Source organism: Pyrgilauda ruficollis, unplaced genomic scaffold, assembly GCF_017590135.1.
Source record: "Pyrgilauda ruficollis isolate IOZ18807 unplaced genomic scaffold, ASM1759013v1 scaffold67, whole genome shotgun sequence".
NCBI classification, from domain to species: domain Eukaryota; kingdom Metazoa; phylum Chordata; class Aves; order Passeriformes; family Passeridae; genus Pyrgilauda; species Pyrgilauda ruficollis.
The window spans coordinates 1,493,958-1,515,034 of record NW_024528488.1 but is presented as its reverse complement, the minus strand read 5'-3'; the positions used below and the strand labels follow the sequence as shown (position 1 = coordinate 1,515,034).

General features: G+C 47.8%; 1 protein-coding gene and 1 long non-coding RNA gene across 3 annotated transcripts in view; one reads left to right on the top strand and one right to left on the bottom strand.

Annotated features, from left to right (window-relative positions):
- Positions 1 to 12,811, top strand: part of LOC121362875 — a 134,776-nt gene extending 121,965 nt beyond the window's left edge. Inside the window, exon 4 of the long non-coding RNA XR_005956593.1 lies at positions 12,581 to 12,811. This is a non-coding gene — a long non-coding RNA (uncharacterized LOC121362875). The remainder of the gene's footprint in view (positions 1 to 12,580) is intronic.
- Positions 1 to 21,077, bottom strand: part of LOC121362872 (vascular endothelial growth factor receptor kdr-like) — a 125,573-nt gene that overhangs the window by 40,515 nt on the left and 63,981 nt on the right. For both annotated transcript variants that reach the window (XM_041484775.1, XM_041484776.1), the window contains exons 10-12: positions 16,000 to 16,150; positions 13,450 to 13,555; positions 5,416 to 5,524 (exon numbers count right to left, since the gene is read on the bottom strand). In XM_041484775.1, the coding sequence (XP_041340709.1) occupies positions 5,416 to 5,524; positions 13,450 to 13,555; positions 16,000 to 16,150 (366 nt within the window). The remainder of the gene's footprint in view (positions 1 to 5,415; positions 5,525 to 13,449; positions 13,556 to 15,999; positions 16,151 to 21,077) is intronic.

The following is a 21,077-nucleotide window of genomic DNA, read 5'->3' as shown; positions in this document are numbered from 1 at the left end:
AGTCTCAAATTGGGGATGGAAGATACTTAATTGCCTTCAGATTTTGTTAATTTTAGGGATTTATCCACCTGAATGAAAGTTCATGGATTCCTGCAGTGATCTGGAATTATTCTGCTGTCTGTTAGGTCAGCAGGTTTTTCAAGCAACTGAGAGTTGTGAGGAACCTCTTATCAACATTACCAGGGATGGGACCCTCGGGAGGGCTCACTCTGGGCCACCTTCTGAAAGGACCAGGTTTGCCGTAAATCTGAGAGATGATTCAGTGCCAAGCTGTTGGTGAGTTGCCTCCTCAAGCCAGGATGAGCTGGTGGGACTTTGAAAGGGCCAGGAGTTAAAGCAGAACAAGTGTGCACTGCACTTGCCATCTGCAAATTCCACCTGGAATTTGGCCAGGGGCCCCCACTGCAAACAGTTCTGCAGAAGCTACAGCTGAGCAGAAATAGTGAGGTTGCTGAAATAACCAATCTGCCTTATAAAAAAGCACATATTCTATAAAATACAGAGCCCTGGAGGAGCTTTCAGATATGATTAAAAAGTCTCTCTTGAGAGAGACTTGAAAAGTCTTCCCAAGTCATCTGGAGTAGAACCATGAGCTTTTTCTTCATGGTTTTAAAGACTGGCACCAGAAATATTTCACAAAAGATCCAAAAAGGGAAGAGACCCCCTCAGGCCACAGCTCTGGAAATTGTTATTTTTCTCTTCTTTCCTTGTGCTGGAGTTGCAGTTTGCTCTCTGCAGGGTGTTGTTAGGCTCAGTTGCTCTCTCTTGGTGCCAGCTGTGTGCTCAGGCTGCCTTGTGTGACACTGCTCACTCCTGATGTCCTGTGCTTCCAACATATCCAAATCCTGCCTACCAACATGGGGGGAATGTCTGAGGCCACCCAGACCTCCCCAAGTGGGAAAACTGAGAGCCAGTGAGATCACTGGGCTGTGGCACGAGCAGCATTTCACATCTCCTGAATCTCTCCATCCAAAACACGGAACAAGTGCAGCATCCCTTGGGATAAGCCTGCCTCAGGCATGGCACAGCTTGGGCTGCAGCATTTTGGTGCGAATTCCCAATGAATGGGATGTGTCCATTCCCAAGCCCTGAGTTTTGAAGGATGCTCCATGGTTTTGCCTTGTTGCTGGACTTGAAAGTTGCCAGGGTTTTTTTCTACCAACTTAACATTCTGGGAGCAGAGGCCTGGCTTGTTTTTCTTATCATTCCTTCTCCTGACATTTTTTATTTAGCATTTTGAATATTTTTGGCTGGAACCTGTGCTATTCTCTCCCATCTTGTTTGCCTTTCAAGCAGCTCTTTCGGTTCCAATAGAATATTCATTAATTTTCATCGCAGTGGAAGGAAAAAAGAGAGGAAAAAAGAAGTTGCTCTGCTTTATCTTTTCATGCTCTCCTCTCTCTTTTCTCCTCCTACCTGGATTATCAGGGGAGTGAGTGCAGCTTGGAGAGCACATTTCAAGTCAGTTCATCTCTCAGACAGCTTTGCTTACATAATCCTGAACCTGAGCAGTGATTAACTTCCTTTCTCTGAACAGATACTGTGTTTTAGAAGGCTCCTAATAAGTTGGCTGAAAGAATGCACCACGGGGCCTTTTCCCTTTTATCAGCAGTCACCAAACATTTGTCTCTGGTGTTGTGTTACAGTGTAGTAGCTGTGAATTTCCCTCTCCACCGTGTGGGATTCCATGGCAAAAGAGGGAAAGGAGCCATTGTGGGGGAGGTAAAAAGGCAGCATAAATCAAAGGCAAGGCTGGCTCCATTTGTATTTACAAGGAATTAATTGTTTTTAATTTCCTGTGCTTTGCACAATAATCTGTGTAATTCAAAACTTCTGCTCTTGCCCAAATTCCAGCCCTGGGCCTGGCAGGGGGGATTGCCACCAGGAATAGGGATGGAGAGAAGGGGGAGCCCCTCTAGCTGGAACAGTGGTGCTTGTCAGGAATCCTGTCAACACCTTGGGAATGAGCAGTTTGGAGTGGCACAAACTCCTAGAACAGCCCAGCTCATCCATTGTTCTGCTATCTGAGAGCAGATTTTTATCTCCTGCTGGAAATGCAATATTTTCTTTTGGGTAGAAATCTTTAACTCAGTTTTTCTCAGTTGTTTTGGCAATCAGATAAACCCGTGAAAAAAGGGCTATGGTTATTATTTATTATTCTTATCATAATTCATTTATATTCCCAGAACATTCTGAGTTTTCAGATGGGTGGGATCCCACTTTGCTGAATGTAGTGCAGTCAGACAAAGGCTGGAATTTGATTTATTCTGGACCTGCAGCTCTGTAGAGCTGCCCTTTCCAAGGTGCAGAGCAGAGATTAGCCATTAAATGAAATTAAGTGACACTCGTCCATGGCAGAGAATCCCTGCAGGAGACACCAGGGCAGCTTTTCCCTGCACTGGGGAGTTTGCAGCCTGCTTGGAAAGCCCTTTGGAGCTGGAGGTGGACAAGGACATCTCTGAGCATCTGATGGCTCACCCCAGGCTTAAATGGGATATCTGGAGTCAGAGCGGGGTGGGAAAGGCAGGCAGGGGTCAGATCTTTGTTGGATTGACACAAACCAAAAATCCTGGAGTAAGAGTTGGGCCAGGACACAATGGATAAATCCCTTTAGGAGAGACTGCAGTGGGCTGCAGAGGGACAGTGACAGTCAGGACATCAACAGGAGGGGCTGTCACTGCATCATGAGATTTCTCATCACTCTGGATCCCTTATAAGGTTTGGATTCTGAGTGATCTCCAAACCCTGCTGACCCCTCATGAAATGAACTCTGATGGCAGAGAAATGATTTAAAAATAGAGCCCAGTGCTAATTCTGGTGTCCGTGGGAGTTTTTGTGGGGGTTCTGCAGTGGAAGAACAAAATGGTTGCTGACAATTATTCCACAGGGAAAAATTAATTTTTCTGAAATGAAGGTGGTGGTGAAAACGTCAAACTGAAGTGAGCACATCCCCAGAGAGCAGCCTGGATAACACCTGAGGAAGTGTCCCTGGAACACTCTGCCATGTCCTGGCAAAGCATCTCAACCCTGCCCCAGTGGAACAGGGATTTGATGGAGTTCAGTCTCTGTGTCATCTTCAGATTTCTTACCAGGGAGAAATGAGTTAAGCCCAAATCAGTCAGAAATTCTGAAAGAAGCTCAGGGAGCAGCAGCTCGTTTGTTGGTAGGAGATAATGGGAGAGCAGGTCTTTAAATTCAGCAAATTTCTGAATGAATTGAGGGACGCCACACTTGGAGCTGCTTTGCAGAGAGCTGTGAAATGCTACAGACATTTCCCAGGTGCCCCGAAGTCCCACATGTTGCTCGTGTGCTCTCAAGCTCTACCCCAGCCTTCACTCAGCCCTGAGGTTCAACCTGCACAAATGAACCTCCTCAAAACCATAAAGTGACCAGCTCAGAGCCTTGTGCTGTTGGGCCTCCTCTGCCTGGCACCTCTCAGGCTGTCCCTGGATGTCCCTCAACACTGAGACAGGAGAAAACTCCTGGGCAGAGTAACCTGGAGCTGCTCCAGCTGTTCCAGGTGTGAGGACGACCTGCAGAGCTCTCCCCACAGCCTGGCCCTGCTGGAGCAGCACTCAGAGAGGACCCTCCCACAGAGGTCCCTGCTGCTGTTCACTGCTGCAGCATGACCTAGTTTAGCACCAGGACAGCCACATTTAGAAAGTTTTCATTCCTTTCTAATCCATAAACACCACTATTTTTAAATACAGCACTTCCAAAAGCCAGTCATGCTTGGTCAGCATTTGCCTCTTCCCCAGAATGGTGCAGACTCCCAGTTTTCCTTCACAGGCTGGAATACATCTGTCTTGCCAAGGCCAGTTCACCTCCTGCTCTGCTTGGGTGAGTGGAGACATTCCCACCATAACCATTGTCAGTAATTTCACCCAGTGATTCATTTCCTTCATCATTCAAACTGCATGATTAAACCACTTGTGTCTTAAAACATTGCTAGATGGATGTTCAAATAAAAAATTTGAAATATGAGCTCACCGTGGGTGGAAAAAAACCCCTACATAACTTTATAATTAAAATAAACCAGAGTTGTGCAAGGTGCATGGGATGATCTAACCCTTTGGATCTGACCTTATGCTCCTGGCTTATTTCTTTGAGTTTAGTCACCAAGTGTGGCAGTTCTGTGTTCAGTTGGATAACCCACCCAGACACAGCAGCTGGCAGAATTCCCAGCAGGACACTCAACACTTGGAAGAGGTGAGGTGCAAAATTAATAGCTGGTCTTCAGCTTGCCTTGGACATCTTGGGGACCTCTTATATCTGAGCTGTGTCTCCCAAAAATGCACCTTGAAGGGCATTTCCCTGAGTAAATAAGAGTTACAACTTTGGGAAATATCTTTTGGAGGCTGAAAGCCTCTCCTGTGTCCTGTCACCTCTAATGGAGGTGAAATCTTTCCCCTCCATGGCTCCTGCTTCATTATTGTTGGATGGCATTTTTCTGTTGGCACACTGTGTAACACCAATGGGAACAGTGTTTGGTGAGCCCTTTTTTGGCTGCAAGGATTTGAAAGGTGCTGGATTCCTTTGGAGCAATGGAGTCAAACAAGCCAGGTGTGAGGAGAGGCACAGGAGTGCAGATCCCTGCCATAGCAAGCTCTGCCCTCCCAACTTGCTCATGGGCAAGGAACCAAGCAGTGAGAATCAGACATTTACTTTCCAGGAGACTTCTGCACTCTTTGTTCTAAAAATCGATATTTTGATGCAAATCCTGCCAGCCAGCATCCACTCATCCAGAAAGTGAGCACAGAAACGTTTCAGTTTGTTCTGGGTGAGCACTTGAACAAGGCTGTCCCTGGACTCTCCTCTCTTTTTGAACTGCCATCTCTCCTGAAAGCATGATGTAGATCTTGAGCTCACTCCTAAAGAATCTTTGTGCTGAAAGGTTAAGTGGATATTTGTTTGGATTTGTGCTCTTTGGAGAACCTCCTCCCTGCACAAAGGGCACTGCAAAGGCCCAGGCAAGGCTCCAATGTCACAGTGCCACCAGCCCTGGACTGGGCTGCATCCTGGCCTTGCTCACCTTTGTGTGGCTGCTGATTTGCTTGGGGACCAACCTTTCTCCTGGCTCAGGGAGAGGCTCCAGTCCTCTGAACACCACAAAGGCCTCGGCTTTGCCAGAGGTTTCCCAAGGACAGCGCTCAAATGTCACCAGTGCTGCTTTAAGGCACAGAGAGAGGGACTTGGGCTGCAGCTGCAGCTGCAAAGGGCCATTGGGGCTGGTGCTGGACATGCCCAACCTGCCTGGGGTGGGCTGAGGACTTTGGGACTGCTGGATTGGGAGTGCTCCTAAAAACAACACACAGGGATGGCCAGGAGTCTGAACCAGCATTCAGCAGCCACGTGAGCCTCCCAGGGAGCTCAGAGCAGCAGCAGCTGCCTGTGGTGATGTGTTTGGTTGCTCACCTGACACGTAGAAGGAGATGCTCCGCTCCTCCTCGCCCACCTTGTTGGCAGCCACGCAGTAATAGATTCCTGAGGCACTGCTGTCCTCCGTGGTGAGGGTGCTCACAATCTGCCCACAAAGAGAAAACAAGGAATGGCTCTGAGGGTGTGTGAGGGTAGAAACGCTGTTAAGAAAGTTGTTTCTAGTTAATAATGGGTGAAAGTCCCAGACAAGTGCTGCTACTTGGTTTTTGTCTCTCCTCATCTCAGCCCAGCTAATTATCTTCCCTCCTCGTTCCTAAACCTTACCCTTCCTTTTTTCCCTGTCTTACCCATGAAAAACAGGGTCCTCTTTTTGAGAAGGTCTTTGTGTGACAACATCAAGAAAAAAGCTCGTTCCTAAACCTTACCCTTCCTTTTTTCCCTGTCTTACCCATGAAAAACAGGGTCCTCTTTTGAGAAACTGCCAAGGTCTTTGTGTGACAGCATCAAGCAAAAACCTTTCGGGAAGGGCCTGGAGGATCCATCCAAACACAGTCCCACAACCATCTATTCCCTTTGCTGCTTTTCAGCTCTGGCTTGTGTGGGAATATCCACATTTGCATGGGAAGCAGCTAATTCCTATAGATGTGGTACAAAGAGTATTACAGCATTTTGCTTTTCCCCTCAGAGAAGGGAAGCAATGAGCAGCCCCTTTGGGCTGGGAGCCCCTTGATTCCAAAACCCTTCCTTGGAGCTGCACAGGACTCGTTCAGTGAGGAAGGAAGCTCTGGAGAAGCTGCCAGTGCTGTGACACTTGGCAAATGCAGATTTGGAGGATCGTGGGGAAGGAAGGAAGGAACACTGTCCTGAGCTTCACCACACCAGAAAAGGAGGGGGATCTGTCACTCCTGGGGCTGAGCTCAAACATGTCCCTAAGAACCTGTGCTCCTTTAACCTCCCAAGGCCCAGCCATGTGGCACTGCCCTGTCCCTGTCACAGTGCAGCCTCTCAGGCTCACACAGGAATATCCACAGGCCATGCCTTTAATTATTCCTTGTATTCCTTTGCAGTGTGAGCAGGAAAACAGGGCCTGAGCCACCAAGACAGAGATGTTCTTGCAGGATTCCTCTGCTTCCCCTGCAGCCATTCACCTGAGGAGCTCTGAGCCCTCACATTTGGAACAAATATCACTTTCTTTGCCATCCTCTCTAAGGCCTTTGAGAATCAAAACTTATAACACCCTCTGGCCCTTTGTCCTTATCTCCAGAGAGCTCTTTGAAGTGCACAGAAGCATCTCTGGACTTTCTTTTTAATATCCTAAACTAAACTCACACAAGACATTCCTTTACCCCTCCTAAAGCTGCCCTATGAGTGTGTCTAGAGCTGTGTGGGATGAATTTTCTGAGTTATTTAAGATTTGCTGAGATCTGGCACTTTAAATCCTGCAGGGAAATGAGTTCCAAAGGTTTTGATCCCATGTGCATTTGACATTCTTATGGTGAGCATTTGCAGCAGGATAAGGGCTGAGTGGAAAAGTCTTTACTTTTCATGGTAAGAATGGGGATCCCCCAAATTAAGGGGTGAAAAATGAGAGCAGCAAACCCAATTCCCTCTGGTGTCCAGCACAGAAAGAGCTGCGCAGTCCTGAGTGATTTATGATGTGAAAATAGCTCTGCCTTGGCTATAAAACCAGCCTGGCCATAAAAGCAGCCTGCTCCTCCTCCTGGTGCTGGTCCTGGAGCAGTGGCCCAGTGCCATGGGCTGGGAAGGAGCACATGTTCAGAGCCCTGAGCAGCACTTTGGAATTCCTGCTGAATCAGGACCAACATCTTTCTCCTCATGGCTGCTGGATCTGAGGATTTCATGTCTGGGAAGAGCAAAAGCCAATATAAATGTACGTGCTGAGGACAGGAGGGGATACATTTGGACAGCTTTTTAACAGCAATTAGTCTTCCTAAGTGACAGCTCTGGCTGGGAAGTGGAGGATAACGCTGTAGAGCCAGGCAAAATCATAAAATACCCATTTTGGGACATGTCCAAAGTGTCAGGGGTGACACTGTGGCTCTTCTAAACCCTGATGCAATGTCTCAAGCTGCTTGGTGGCCCAGAGGTAAATGCTCATGAGCACACACACAGACAGATGCTGATATCCCCAACTCCATAGCTCAGGAAAAGTCTGACAGGGCAGTGGGAAAACAGAAAAAAAAAAGCAAATAGCTATCCTGAGACCTCATTGGAGCTAATCTCAGTCGTGTCTAGATATGAAGGTGAAAAAGATGGTAAATGACAGTGGGAAACAATCTGGGGACAAATTCTTGGGGGAAAAAAACTACTGAGGAATAGAGGGGAAAAAAACCCCAAAGGACTGAGGAACAGAGAGAAAGTAATTTTCTTGTTTGGCTCCTCCAGTCGTTGTTGTGCACCTGGATCCCAGATCCTTACACACCTGGGCACCAGAGATCCGGCACTTCCCTGCCTGGGCCCACAACTGGCACCTCCCAGAGCCCTCCAGACTGGGACTTTAAAACCAACAGCACCCAGCAGAGATCTACATGTGATCCCAGAGCTGGCAATTCAGGATTTTGAGTGATTTTCTTGTAAGATGAATCCCTTGAAATCACTCTGTATCAACCTTTCACTCCAGCTGTGTGCTCCTGGGTAAATGCCTGAGCCTGGGAGCCCAGTTATCTTTCCAACATCTGAAATAAAGTTCTCAATGGTCAAACTAACCTAATCCTGGTTGGTTTGGTAGCTGAAATTTGAAATCTGTGTGTGTTAGGTCACAGTGGCAGGTTGGGATAAGGATTTTGTTCTTCTAAATGCCATCCCTAATGAAAAAACGGTTTTAACATGAGCACCCAAACTCAGGGATCTTTTCCCATTATTAACAGTGCAAACTGTTGGACTCTGCAGGGGCACAATCCCAGAATCTGGGGACCTTTAGTAGACAGTGGAAAAATTCTGAGGGGATAATCCCTGTGTGTGCTTCGTCCCTGCACCTGGAGAAGTATTTTCCATTCCTGGAATCATAGCCAGGGTAGAAAAGCTTGAAACATATTGGAGTGAGTCCAGAGGAGGCCACGGAGCTGCTCCAGGGCTGGAGCCCCTCTGGAGCCGGGCTGGGAGAGCTGTGGGGGCTCACCTGGAGAGGAGAAGGCTCCAGGGAGAGCTCAGAGCCCCTTGCAGGGCCTGAAGGGGCTCCAGGAGAGCTGGAGAGGGACTGGGGACAAGGCATGGAGGGACAGGACACAGGGAATGGCTCCCACTGCCAGAGGGCAGGGATGGATGGGAGATTGGGCAGGAATTGTTCCCCGGGAGGGTGGGCAGGCCCTGGCACAGGTGCCCAGAGCAGCTGTGGCTGCCCCTGGATCCCTGGCAGTGCCCAAGGCCAGGTTGGAACAGCCTGGGATAGTGGAAGGGGTCCCTGCCCATGGCAGGGGTGGCACTGGAGGGTCTCTGAGTCCCTCACACCCCAAACCTCTCTGGGATTGATTCCATGATCAAGGCAGGGCTCACCCCAAAGCTGCTTCTCAGAAAACCCAGAGTGCAGCACTCTCTGCTGAGCTGAATAATGATTGATGTGAAACCTGCAATTGTCTTAAAACCTTGTGCCTCTGCACTGAAAATGCCATCAATGAACTATTTACAGCCTGGAAATGTGCAGTTCCCAGCTTCCCTGTCCCTGTGAGCAGTAGTGCCACAGGGGCTGTCCCACCCTCAGCTCCTGTGCAGGCAGCACTGGCAGGAGGCTAACTAATAACAAATTATTGGCATGTCATGTCTAGACATCTTCCTAGTGGGAGCTGGATGGGATCCTGGGAGTTCACTGCATATCAAACACATCCCAGGCTGCATTGCCTGGGTTGGATTTGGAATTAAGGACTCCATTTCCTATTACTTAACCTAAAGGCCACCCAATACTGCGAGCCCAAGGAAGGGATTATTAGCTAATAAATAATTACTAGGAAAGAATAAACTAAGTTTAAAGCTCAACAAGCAAAGGAATAAAATGACTGATTTCTGAAGAACAGCTCTGACAAGTAAATAGAGCTTGCTGCTGGGAGAACTCCTGGTGGAGTAGTTCAATAAAGTCCATATGTAATGTTCCCAAACTGATAAAAATAAGTTATTTTAGAAGCAGCCAAATAACATTCCCCAGCCGTGCACTGTGAGTGTTTTAAGACATCTTGTAGTAAGGAGAGAGCAACGAGACCTTTCTTAAGCTGGAGCCAGCATGAATTAATATCTCCTGTTATTCCTTGCTTTCTCTTCCCTTTGTCTAATCCCTCCCCACCCGAGAGCTGTAGTTAACAATCCTTCTTCTTTCACTTCGTTAGCTCTCCGTGGGCGACGATGAGGAGAGCAAAATGTGGGTGGAAAACTTCTCAGCTGTCTGACTCTGGCAGAGCTGGGCTGGAGGTGGCTACAGGGAGATGGAATTACAGAACTTCAGCAGGGACCCTGCACAGAAAGCATTCAGCTCACTGCTAATCCATCCACTTGAGTGGCACAGCACGGCACTTGTTTGCACAGCCTGACAGTCCTGATCCAGGACTGGAGTTCATTCACTCAAAACATGCTAAAGGATGGACTGAGGATGAGTGAGGAGAGAAGCCTGGGAGCTGGCTGAGGACTTCCAGCTTTGCTCCCATCGCTGGCAGAGGGTGTTCTGTCCCTGGGAAAGGGGAGCAGCCAGTGCCTTCCTCAGTGTGAGCAGAGCTGGTGGCAGCACTGGGAGGTCAGGAAAGCTGCTGGACTGGGCTGGGGACTGGGCTAACTGGAGGTGAACTGTGGCATGGAGGGACTGATCACCCTCCAGCCCCTGGAGCAGGTGGGTAAACCCTGGCTGGTCCTGAGCAATCACCACCCCCTGCTCCCTCTTCTAGTGACTGCAGATTTTTTGTTCTTTTTGTTCCTCCAGGAGGTCTAAACTTGGCATTTTTGGGTCAGCTTTCTTGAGTGGTTGTGAATTTAGGAGGTCAGGGAAGACAAAGTTTCTAATGTCCCTGCTGCTGACCAGGCTGTCACCAGACCCACCAAGGACAGTTCCCCGTGCTCCTGTGCCTGGGCAGTGCCTGACACACCTGGGCTGATCCCCAGGGAGTGGCTGCTGTGTCCTAACCCCCTCCCTGTGCCTGTCCCCTTCCTGGCACAGCCTGGCATGACAGGGCTGGAGAAGCTCCTGGAAGTGACAGATTTGAACAGCCTGGCTGAGCTGCTCACACACTTCTCACCACACACATCCCACTGCTCTAATGGAGACTTTTTGTTCCTTCAGGAGGTCTAAACTTGGCATTTTTGGGTCAGTTTTCTTGAGTGGTTGTGAATTTCACCAGCAGAAACACCCACGTGGCCTGGCCACTCTCATAAGGACATGAAAGGGAGAAAAGAGATGAAAAGAACCCCCCAGAGAGAGCTGAATTATGCATGAGTCTTGCTATTCCCTTCTGCTGGTCCCAAGTTCAGGCCAGTTTGTTATTTTGCTAACAGGAAAGAAAATAAAATAGCAACCTAGCTCCTTGTGACTTGAAAAGTCAGGCACTTCCTGCAGTCACGGGTGCTACACCTGGTGTAAAAAAGCAGATTCAGAGGAGCCATGCAGTGCTTTAACTCCCAAAGTGAGAAGTTCAGTGAGGATCCCAAGCCTCAGGGAAAATGAAACTATCACAGTGCAACTGCCTCAACTGTGTGACCATTTCATTGGTCACTGTTTGACCAAAACTTTACTGAAGTGCATCAATACCTGAACCACAACCTTGTGCTTTTCCTCAGGAGTGAGACTCAGGCTTAGGAAGGCAGGAGGAGGTGAAATTCACTTTTCTGTCTGTAGAATACTCATGGAATAATCATGATGAGGATGATGACAAGAGAGCTCAATTTTACATGGCACTTCTGTCAGGAGATGTCTGAAGAGCTTCATGTGATCAAAGAGCACCAGGGGTTTGCTGGAAAAACCCATGCTTGCTGCCCTGCCAGCTTGCTTTGGGCAAATTTCTGGATCTGGTGATTCCAGGGGAGTTATTCCATATTTTTAGCATCTCTAATCAGTTAATGCAAGTTTCCACATGTGGCTGGACCAGCTTTTGGTGCCTCAGCTCCCATGGGTGAACTCTTGGGTGCTGACAAATCCCAGAGCCCAGCTGAATTCCACCTTCTGCCCAAGACTCCAGTGCTCATGGGACAGCTCAAATCCCACAGGAAAATCCCCAGCTAATCCCAGGTTCCTAACACAGTTCCTGAAAATTCAGACTCCAGCATCTTTATTTTTTCATCTCCTTGGTGAGTGTAGGTGAATTACTTGCTGGGACATGGTGGGAATGGATTGGGCTGGTTCCTCTCTGTTCCATTCCTGGTGGGAATGGGACTGATAAAATCTCTAGGAAAAGTCTGAAGACTTTTTCCTCAGAGACTTTTTAAAAAATCATATTCCTTAATAGAAAGACTCCAATTAACGCAGAATCTTGAACTTCAGAAAGGGGGAAGAGAGGAACTGTCTGCAATGTAAGCAGTGAGTGAAACATGCGATTCCTATACTTAGTTATATTAATTTGAATAAATCTTAATCAGGACATAAGAATTAATAGGAAACACCTCAGACTGTGTTCTCAGCCAGGCAGAAAAAGAATGAGTATCCTATAAATTGTAAAATTATGTAGCTCCTAACTTGAATCATGAAATATGTAAAAGCTAATTATATATATATATATATATAATATATATGGAGACAAACAGTAGCTCTGAGAGTCTCAAAGCTCTTGTCAGCCCATGCAGCAACCAAAAAGTCATAGAAAAAGAAGAAACTTTGAAGATAAATGTCACCAACCTCTGTTTTTATAAACAATTAGCACTTTTAGGGGATGGCTTTTACCTAAGATGTAAAATTCTTAAGGAATACATTAAAGCCAGAGCTTAAGGGGCACTATGCCATCTAAATAAATCCAATTTATAAATATCTCCCAGCAGTTGAAAAACTCAGGAATGAGAGGCGAACACTGATTTTCTCCTTCCCAGCCCAAGCTCCATGTTTTCAGAGCTCTGGTTTGGATTATGTTTAGAACTGGAAAGTCTCCTGAGAAAGAGCAGATGGCTGAAGCACTGATCCTGCCAGATGCTGATTTAGTCTGGACCCAGTCCAGAAGAGCACTTTAGCTTTGTGCTTAACTTTAAGCACGGGACTAACTCAAGGATTCTCCCATGCTCAAAGGTGAACCAGGATTGGATCCAGCACCCTGCAGGATCAGACACTGAACCATCTGGAACATCCACCTCCAAACCTGGAGCTGCAAACCCACTCCTGCAGCCAGCAACCCTGCAAGTCCAGCAGGTAATCCCAGCCAGAGCCCAGCAGAGCCAGGAGGCCCCAGATCCACTGCACATTCCCAGCCTGGACATGTGGAACATCAGCCAGTGTCACCACAGGCACCTGGGGGACACTGAACAGGTAATCCTGCTGGGATTTCTGCAGCTCACACAGGTAGGGTGATCCCAGGGCTGTTGGAAGGGGGAAGCAGGCAGGGAAGTGTCCAAGGAAGGTTTTCCCTCTTTCATTGTTCCAGGGAAGTGGCTTCAACCTGAGACCTGCACACTCTGGAAATCAGAGCAAGTACCTGTGGCACTGTGACCACACCTGGTCAGCTCCTGCTGCTGGGAGTGGAGGAAACAGGGCAGGACAAAGGGGGCCAGGACAAAGGGGGACAGGACAAAGTGGAGCAGGACAAGGGGGCCAGGACAAAGGGGGCAGAACAAAGGGGGGGCAGGACCAAGAGCTCTCCAAGTGTTTCATGAACTCAGAGTCCTTATCAGCGTTCACATCATGGCACCCCTCAAACGGAGCCACTCTCACACTTTCTCAAGACTGAAGGAGACACAGAAGGTTTTGACCCAGAAGTCTTGGGAGAGTTTAAATAGGGTGGGTGACATCATTCCCAAACCCCAGCACTTGTAAGCAGCAGAGATCTGGGATGATCCCAGTGCTGGGGAATTCCAAGCATGCAAAGAACCCTCAGCAGCTTGGGAACCATGAGCTGGGGGTGAGCATCCCCTGACATCATCCCCAGGCCATCCCACACATACCTTTGGTTTATCCCCCTGCCTCATGGGGGTGTTCTCAATGCTCCTGATCTTGTTTCCTATGACTGTGTTCTCTGAAACCACAACTTTTGGCCCCTGAGGATTGCACCTGGAGGTGGAAAAGCAGAGATGGTGTTCAAGGTAAGCAGGGAGGTGTATTGGAGTGAGAAAATGTCAATTTTAGACAATAATCTTAGGTCTTAAATACTCCTAACAACTGTAGCTGCTGGAGTCTGTTACATCTTTGTGAAATCCCTCCGTTCCTTCTTTGCAACATTTCCAAATTATTTACAAGGCACCTTGACAGAGGCAAACAAAATCAGTGCATGACCAGCAATGAACCCCCCAGTCTTTGCAAAGATTAGAAATGGAAAATACCGGGCAATTAATTAAATCATGTGAGTTTTATCTGGCTAATATAAGTTATATTTCCAAATTCAAAATGCCAGTCACTCCAAACTGTGGGGAGGTGGATGTTGCCGAGTGTCTGCTTATGCTCAGCTTCCAACAGGAAGTGTGGGCTGAGGGAGTAGAATGGATAAATACTGGGATAGAACTGCAGAAGGTCCCTTTAATGCTGCCCACTCCACAGAAGACACGTATCAATCTTCATTTTGGAAGATGGGCAAGGAGCAGAGTGTGGGACACGTCATGTGGGAAGGTCCAGCTGCACCACCCAGGGCGAAAAACTTCCCTGTTTTCCTCAGCTTGGTAAGAATAAGCAGACACACAGCTCTTCTCATTCCTACAAATGCAAAGGATTTGAGCCCACCACGGGGTCTCAGGAGGTAAAATGGCCTTTTATAGGTGCTGATCAAGGGCTGATGCTGCAGAAAATCCCTCCATAAATCAGCTGTGCCTTTGCCAAAGCCACACAAAGAACAGGGGCAACACCCTGGGCCAGGGAGGGGGTTGAGGCTCTCAGAAGGGTCTAATTAGAAGATCTTGAGGGACTTCCTGCAAGGCACAATCCTGTCCTGAGGATGAAGGGGAAAAGCTCAGAGGAAGTAAAATCACATCCCAGCTCTAAGGAACAATGCTGGTGCTCAGGGATTCAAAGGGCACTGCTGAGGCAGAGTGGGGGGAGAGAAAGAGAGAGAGAGGAAGTCAGACAACAGAAGGAAATGGGGGCTGTGTCATTTCCCACAGGAATCCTCCTCCAGCTTCTGCTGCAGCAAGATAAGGCTGCCCCTGGGGCCAGCAGAGGTAGAGCCACTCTGCAATTGTATTTAAATTGATAAGATCAGAGAGCCAGAAAGCTGCAACAAGGGTTATGTGAGGTCCTTTGCCACCAGGTCACTGGTTTGGATCTGGCTGAATTCAGCAGTCATGGCCAATTCTCTCCCCCTAGACAGAAAGGTCTGGAAAAGATTTTGGGTCACCTCTGTGGTTTTCCTAGAGGATGCAGAACCTGTTTCCATGTGGTGATTCCACCCTGCTCTCGTTGAACCCCTTCCAAGCAGAGCCCTGTGCCTCCTGCTGCCCTGCAGTGCCCACAGTGCCATCAAATCCCTGAGGTTATCCCCCAGGAGCAGTGTAACTGTGGATACCTCCCTGGGCAAGCACACAGGGGCACTCCCAAGATGAGGCTGCATCACCCAGCATCCCTGTGCTGTACAGAAAACCTGGGGAAGCATTCTCCCTGATTTCCCTGTCTCATGGCTTGCCATTCACAGCAACAAATGAGTGAGAAAATAAGGCACTATGCAGCATTTTTCTCCCTTGCTTTCTAGATCTGTCTTCATTTTTATAATGGGTGGAAAAGTGATTTTATCTCTCTCACTGCAGGGAGGAGCTGAAGTGGTCAGAATTGTGCAGGACCTGGCTCCTGCACGTGCCCAGGGGCTACCAGGGAAGCAATGGGCATCAGCCCAGGCCTTCCTCTGCAGACCCCTCTGCTCAGGGAGCTGCAGGAGCAAAGGGAATGTCTCCTTAGGCAAATCTCCAAAGGCATCCTGGTTTTCCCTGGCCCCTTCCTCTCCAGCAGCTTTGACCCAGTGACTTTGCTGCATGTTCACACCTCAGCCTGCAGCACAGAAGGGTCCCCAGTAAGACACAATTCCCTCTCCCAGCTTCAGGGACACCACCTTCAGGAAGGCTGCCACAGGAGCCTGAGCCCAGTGTGCAGAGTGAAGACAGCCCTTGGGAAGTGCCATGAATCCCATATGGATTTAAGGAAGCCAAGCCTTCAGCAGATTTGTCTGGAAAAAACTCTTGCAGGGCAAAAGGTGTGTTAGCTCTGCCCACACATCCTGCTGGTTTTCCTTTGTCAAACATTCACAGCATTCACCAGGGCTAAGGAAAGTCAGAGGGGCATTGCTGGTCAAGGTAAAGGAAAATCAATGATCTTTAGTCACTTTAAACTTATTTAACACAATTCAGGTAATGCACAAGGTGCACAAACACAACCAGATGCCAGCTGGGCTCAGAACCCTGGAGATCTTCACTCTGCTTGTGATTTTAGTTCAGATAATTAGGATGGAGTGGAAAGAAAACCTGGCTGGAAATACCCAACAATTGAGGAACATGTTCATCCATGTGGAAGTCACTTACAGGGTGTCTTTGAGGCTGCAGGGCTGCCACTTCCACTCGATCCTTGGCTCAGGATTCCCACTTGCTGTGCACTGGATTTCCTGTTTGCTTCTCAATTCCACCTTCACAACCTTATCAAAATCTGTTTCCTTTTCATAGATCTTGGGTCTCTCTAAAGACAAAAAATCCACGAAATTCAAATGAGCAAATTTACATCCATAAAAGGTTTTGAAACATTTTGTTGGGAGAAGTGATGATCCAGTGAGGCTCCTGATGTTCTGGGGATTTCCCAGCAGTTCTGAAAATATTCCTTCACAGAAACAAGGGTACTGGTTGTGGTATTTCACAAAACACATTGCAATGCTACCACATTCATCCTAATCCCCTTTCAAGTTGGGGACTGCTAAACTTCTGGGAAATTCATGCCATGGAACATCTCTTGGTCACATCTTGGCTTCAGGATCAGGATCAGTCCTGGACTGTGGACAAAATGGAATTGGAGGGGTAATGTCCCTTCCTGAGAGGAACCTTTTCAAGCAGCTGCAGTCACCAGTCCCTCAGGGCTTTGGGAAAAAAACATCTTTTTCACCTGAAGTCTTTCCTTTTCTCTGTGTGTGTAATGTGCACTGGATGGAGGGGAGAAGAGAGTGAGGAAGGAGTGGTGTGGGGAAAACACTTGGAGAGAAATGCCAAGAAATTCTCACCAACCACGGTGAATGCCATTAAAAATGTCACGGCATTACTCACATCTGGAGGGGCCACAAGATCACACCCTCAGACTGGAAATCTTTCAAGAGCAAACTTTTTGTGACACTTTCAGGGCTGCTCGTTGCCAGCAGGAAAGAAATGCTTTGTCCTGTCTCCTTCCAGCTCCCACGGGAAGGCACGGAAAGGAGAAAGAACGGGAAAAAAGCCCCAAAGTGAACTGAACTTTCACTAACCTCAGACAGGGTGGGTTTGAGTCTGGGGTGAAAGCACAGGCTCTTCCCTTGTGCAGACAGCTCTGCCCATCCCTGGCCATATCTCTTTGTCTGCTTCTCATAACAGGAAATCAAACAGATTTATTGGTGGGGTCCCTCTGTAGGACACCCCTGTGCAGCCAAGAGGGGCTGCTCTGCACCGAGGCCTTCTGACAAGCTGGGAAGTGAATGTAGATTAGATTTCTATTTTTTGGGCTAACTTATTTTTTCTGCTGTCAGAGAGGCCCCAGATATGTAAATATGAGCTATTGCCCACCTCATCAATCTTGAGCCCTTTCCCTCTTTTTTTTAAATAGTTTTTTTTCCTTCCAGACCTCTTAGGAGAGGACTGACCAGGCTGATCCCATGTCTTGTTGGGACTCTCACTTGGCATTTCTCATGGTCAGGCTCTGAAAGTTCTTCTGACCTCACCAGTGCCTGAAAACACATCAGTATTTCCTTCTCCACCCCATGGAAGCACTGACTGGAGTAGGTTCACTCATATCCCATCCTGTCATAAAACACTGGCTGTTTAAAGGACCTTCAGCAGGTCCTGATTAACATTTCCCCTGAGAAAGCCAAATGCTGACCCCCGCTTGGTGTGGCTCTTGTTGAGCTGAGCCATAGGATTCCATGTGCTTGGAGATTCCTGAGCAACTCACAGCACAAACTATTGGGACTAATGGTGAATTTCCTTACATAGCATCTCATTTCCCATCAATAAATTATTTCTGATCATCAAAATAATTCTGTACATTCTCCCTGGAGGGGGAAGCACATTTTTTATTACCTTGGACGTTTTGTCTTTTCAGTCTCAAATCCCATGCTTGACATGTCTGGCCTGCCCTCACAAGCGTGATTGCGCTTGGAGAGAGACTCCAAGTTCAGTGTGAAAGGTTACCCAAGTGATATGTGAAAGGTTACTCAAGTGTTGTTGTTTGGGCTGGAAAAGCAAAGCTTTACACGCTTGGGCAGGGGGACTGGTGTTTTGTATGTGAGAAAGAGCATGGGGAGACAGTGACTGATCACAGTCAGGACATTTTTCTATATTCTTGGTTGACTGTCATTTAAATTGTCCTTCTAAAAAAGAAATTATCATTTAACTTGCTCCAACTCTAACAAGAACATACATGAGTGAGGAGTGAATTCTTCATGCCACAATTATAGCACTATTAAATACTACTTGAGACCTAAAATGAGTCCAAATGATTCATCAATTGAAATAATCATTATTTATGATCAAGCAATTTTTTTTTTTTTTAAGTGTGAGGGGAAATGCCTCTCCATCTGTTCTTTCACATAACACAGGTGGGGTGGTGGTTGATTGTGGGCACAAATTCAGAGACTGAAGAACTTTTCCAAGTGTCTGTGCCCTTCCCCTGCAGAGGGGGTGTGGAGGTGGTATCACCCTGCAGGTGACCCTGCTCAGCTGTCCAGGACAGGCACAGGGCCCTGCAGGTGACCCTGCCCACCTGGACAGAACAGGGACAGGGCCCTTCCCCACGGCCCAGTGCTCCCCTGTCCCTGCAGGGTGCTGGCCCTGGAGTACTGAGGGTTTAGGGGGTGAAAGTGGGGTCCTCCTACGGGGGATATTTCCTGGGATGAAACCTTTCCAACCCCCTGCCCACTGCCATGGCCATTTCACCCCCCTGCCCACTGCCATGGCCCCTGCAGGCACCTGAAGCTTTGCCCTTCCCCTTGCTGGGCCCGATCCTGTTTACAGCAGTTGCCTCCATGGGTGATGGAAACCTGATTTTAATAGTTTAAAAGTTCTTTAATGAAAATTTTCTTTTTCTCTGGTGGTTTGTAGTAATGTAGATGTATAAAAGGAATGTTAAAATCCTGGCTGTGGTGTACCTGCATTCTTGCCAACCTCATACCATATTTTCAGAATTCTACAGTCATGATCTAATCTGTGCTAACAGTTGTGAAGAGAACTGGTTTCTGTGGTGGGCCTGACCTTTTGGATTGTCTCAGACTGGCTGGTTCCTCAGGGCTGGCACCTGCACAGCGTCCCCTGTGGACAGGCTCTCACTTCAGCCTGCAGAGGGGCTTTGAGCCCAAAGCCTGGCATCACGGAGGGTGCACCTGGCAGAGCTTCTCTCTCTTGCATTTGCTCACTGGGCAGCACAGGGGCTATGCACAAACCCTCAGCCCTGCTCGTGCCCAGTGTGGGCAAGGCTGGGGGTACAAATCCTTCTGCCAGCACTGCCAGAGCAGCTCTTTCCATCCCTTCCTTCCCTCTCTATCCCACTGTGGTTTCCCACCCCTCCTCCCCAGGACCTGCTCCCCCAGCCCCTCCCAGCCCTTGGCCATGGCCCTCTCCAGGCTGAGCTCTCTCAAGCAGAAGCCAAACAAACCTTAAAATCTTTCTGGTCCCTGGCTGTGTGGGGAAGGAGGGCTGTGCAGATGCCTTTAAATGTATCCACAGAAATGGCTTTTTGTCCTCTCTGGCTCCAAGTGTGATTGTGTCCCCAGCTGGCCTTGCAGAGGTGCAATTGCTGCTGTGAGAGCTGACCTGAATAACTAAAGATTTGGCTGCTGCTGCACTGGGAAATGCAATCAAAAAGCACTTCTGCTTACTGCAGGTTTCAAACTGATCAGCATAATGCAAATCTCACCTTCCTCGCTGCTGTTATCTCCAGTTTGTGGCATTAGGAGCAGATAATATGTACAAGGATTAGGACATGAACCCCTCTGCAAGACTCTTCTCTCCCTAAATACCTTGCAGGTGCCATGAGGGCTCTACAGCTGTCACCAAAGGAGCATCCAAATATAGAGGACAGCACAGAGAACGTTTCTCTGCATTTTCTAGAGAAACTTTGCATCCCTTTCAGTGCCCTCTGACTGAACTGCTGTTTATGCACCTTCCCCACTACCATTTAAACTGCTTCAGAAAATCTTTTCACATTAAGTACATCATTAAAATAACATAGAGAGGCCAGTGAAGCATTAATCTCAACCTTAGATACTTTGTTGGACAGGGGGCTTCATTAAAACCCTTGATGGAGTTGCAACTTGTGTTCCATTTATTTTTTCTGTTTCCCAAAAAATATTTGCACTTGGGAGCCTTCTATCTGATGTTTGCACAGTACTTAATGGAAATACAAGTGAATATTCTGTAAGGTAGAGAGGGAACCTGCTAGTGCAGGCTTGGACTGAAAAAGGGTGAAATTTCCCCTGAAGTAAAACCCAAAATGACAAAGTTGTCTAGGTTCATTTCACATTTCTTTCCTCTCCTTTTTATTAAAAGGAAAGAAAGAAATTAAGAAAAACACTGAGTGAAATGACCTGAAAACACTTTGTTTTCAGACTGACCACTGCACTGTGTTTGAGCCTGGCTGATTTTGGCTGGGAGTTTTTCTGGAGCTGACTGTTGCTGGTTTGTTGTTTTCCCCAAGCCCTGCACCCAGAGCTGCTCTCAGGTGGGTGAACAGCCTTGTCCCCACGGTACCTGAGAGGAAACAGCTGAAAACTGTGCCCAAAATCTCTCTGTGAGACATCACAGCCAGGAACAGAATTAGGGATGGGATTGTGGCCCTGCCTCATCTCCAGCTGCTCCCATGTGACCCTCTGGAATGGGCTGGGAATGCCAGGGCTGGGAGAGAAGCAGGCACTTGGATCCTGGAGGAACAGATATTAAGAAAAATCCCAGGGAACTTGACTTGCCCCACAGGGAATTTTGGTGTTAAAATGGCAGCGCAGCTTGGTTTGCAGTGCCACATTAATTGAAATAAAATAGCACCTAGAGGTATGGAGACAAAAGGCATCTACTCTGAGTTTAGTTACAGACATTTCAAAAATGCCCCTTAAAAAAATAAATCAGGATTGACTGAGGAGGATCAGCCAGTTTAATGTCTGAGCTAAGGCAGGGAGTCTTACTGGAAGAAGGGGGCATCTGAGTCTGGGCAATAGAATGACACAAATGATATCAGAAATTCAGTGTTAACAGGAATTGGGTAGCTGGTGACTTGTACTTAGAGTGGGTTTTTCTGACCTGTGTCACTTCTGGCTGTCTCTCTTCCCAGAGCTGGAAGAAATCTTTTTTCCAGTGCTCTCCTAGAGCTGCCATTCACCCCCAATGCAGCTCTGGTGCAAAAAAGGGGTTTCTTGCATCTGTCTCTCCCCATCTTATTTTTT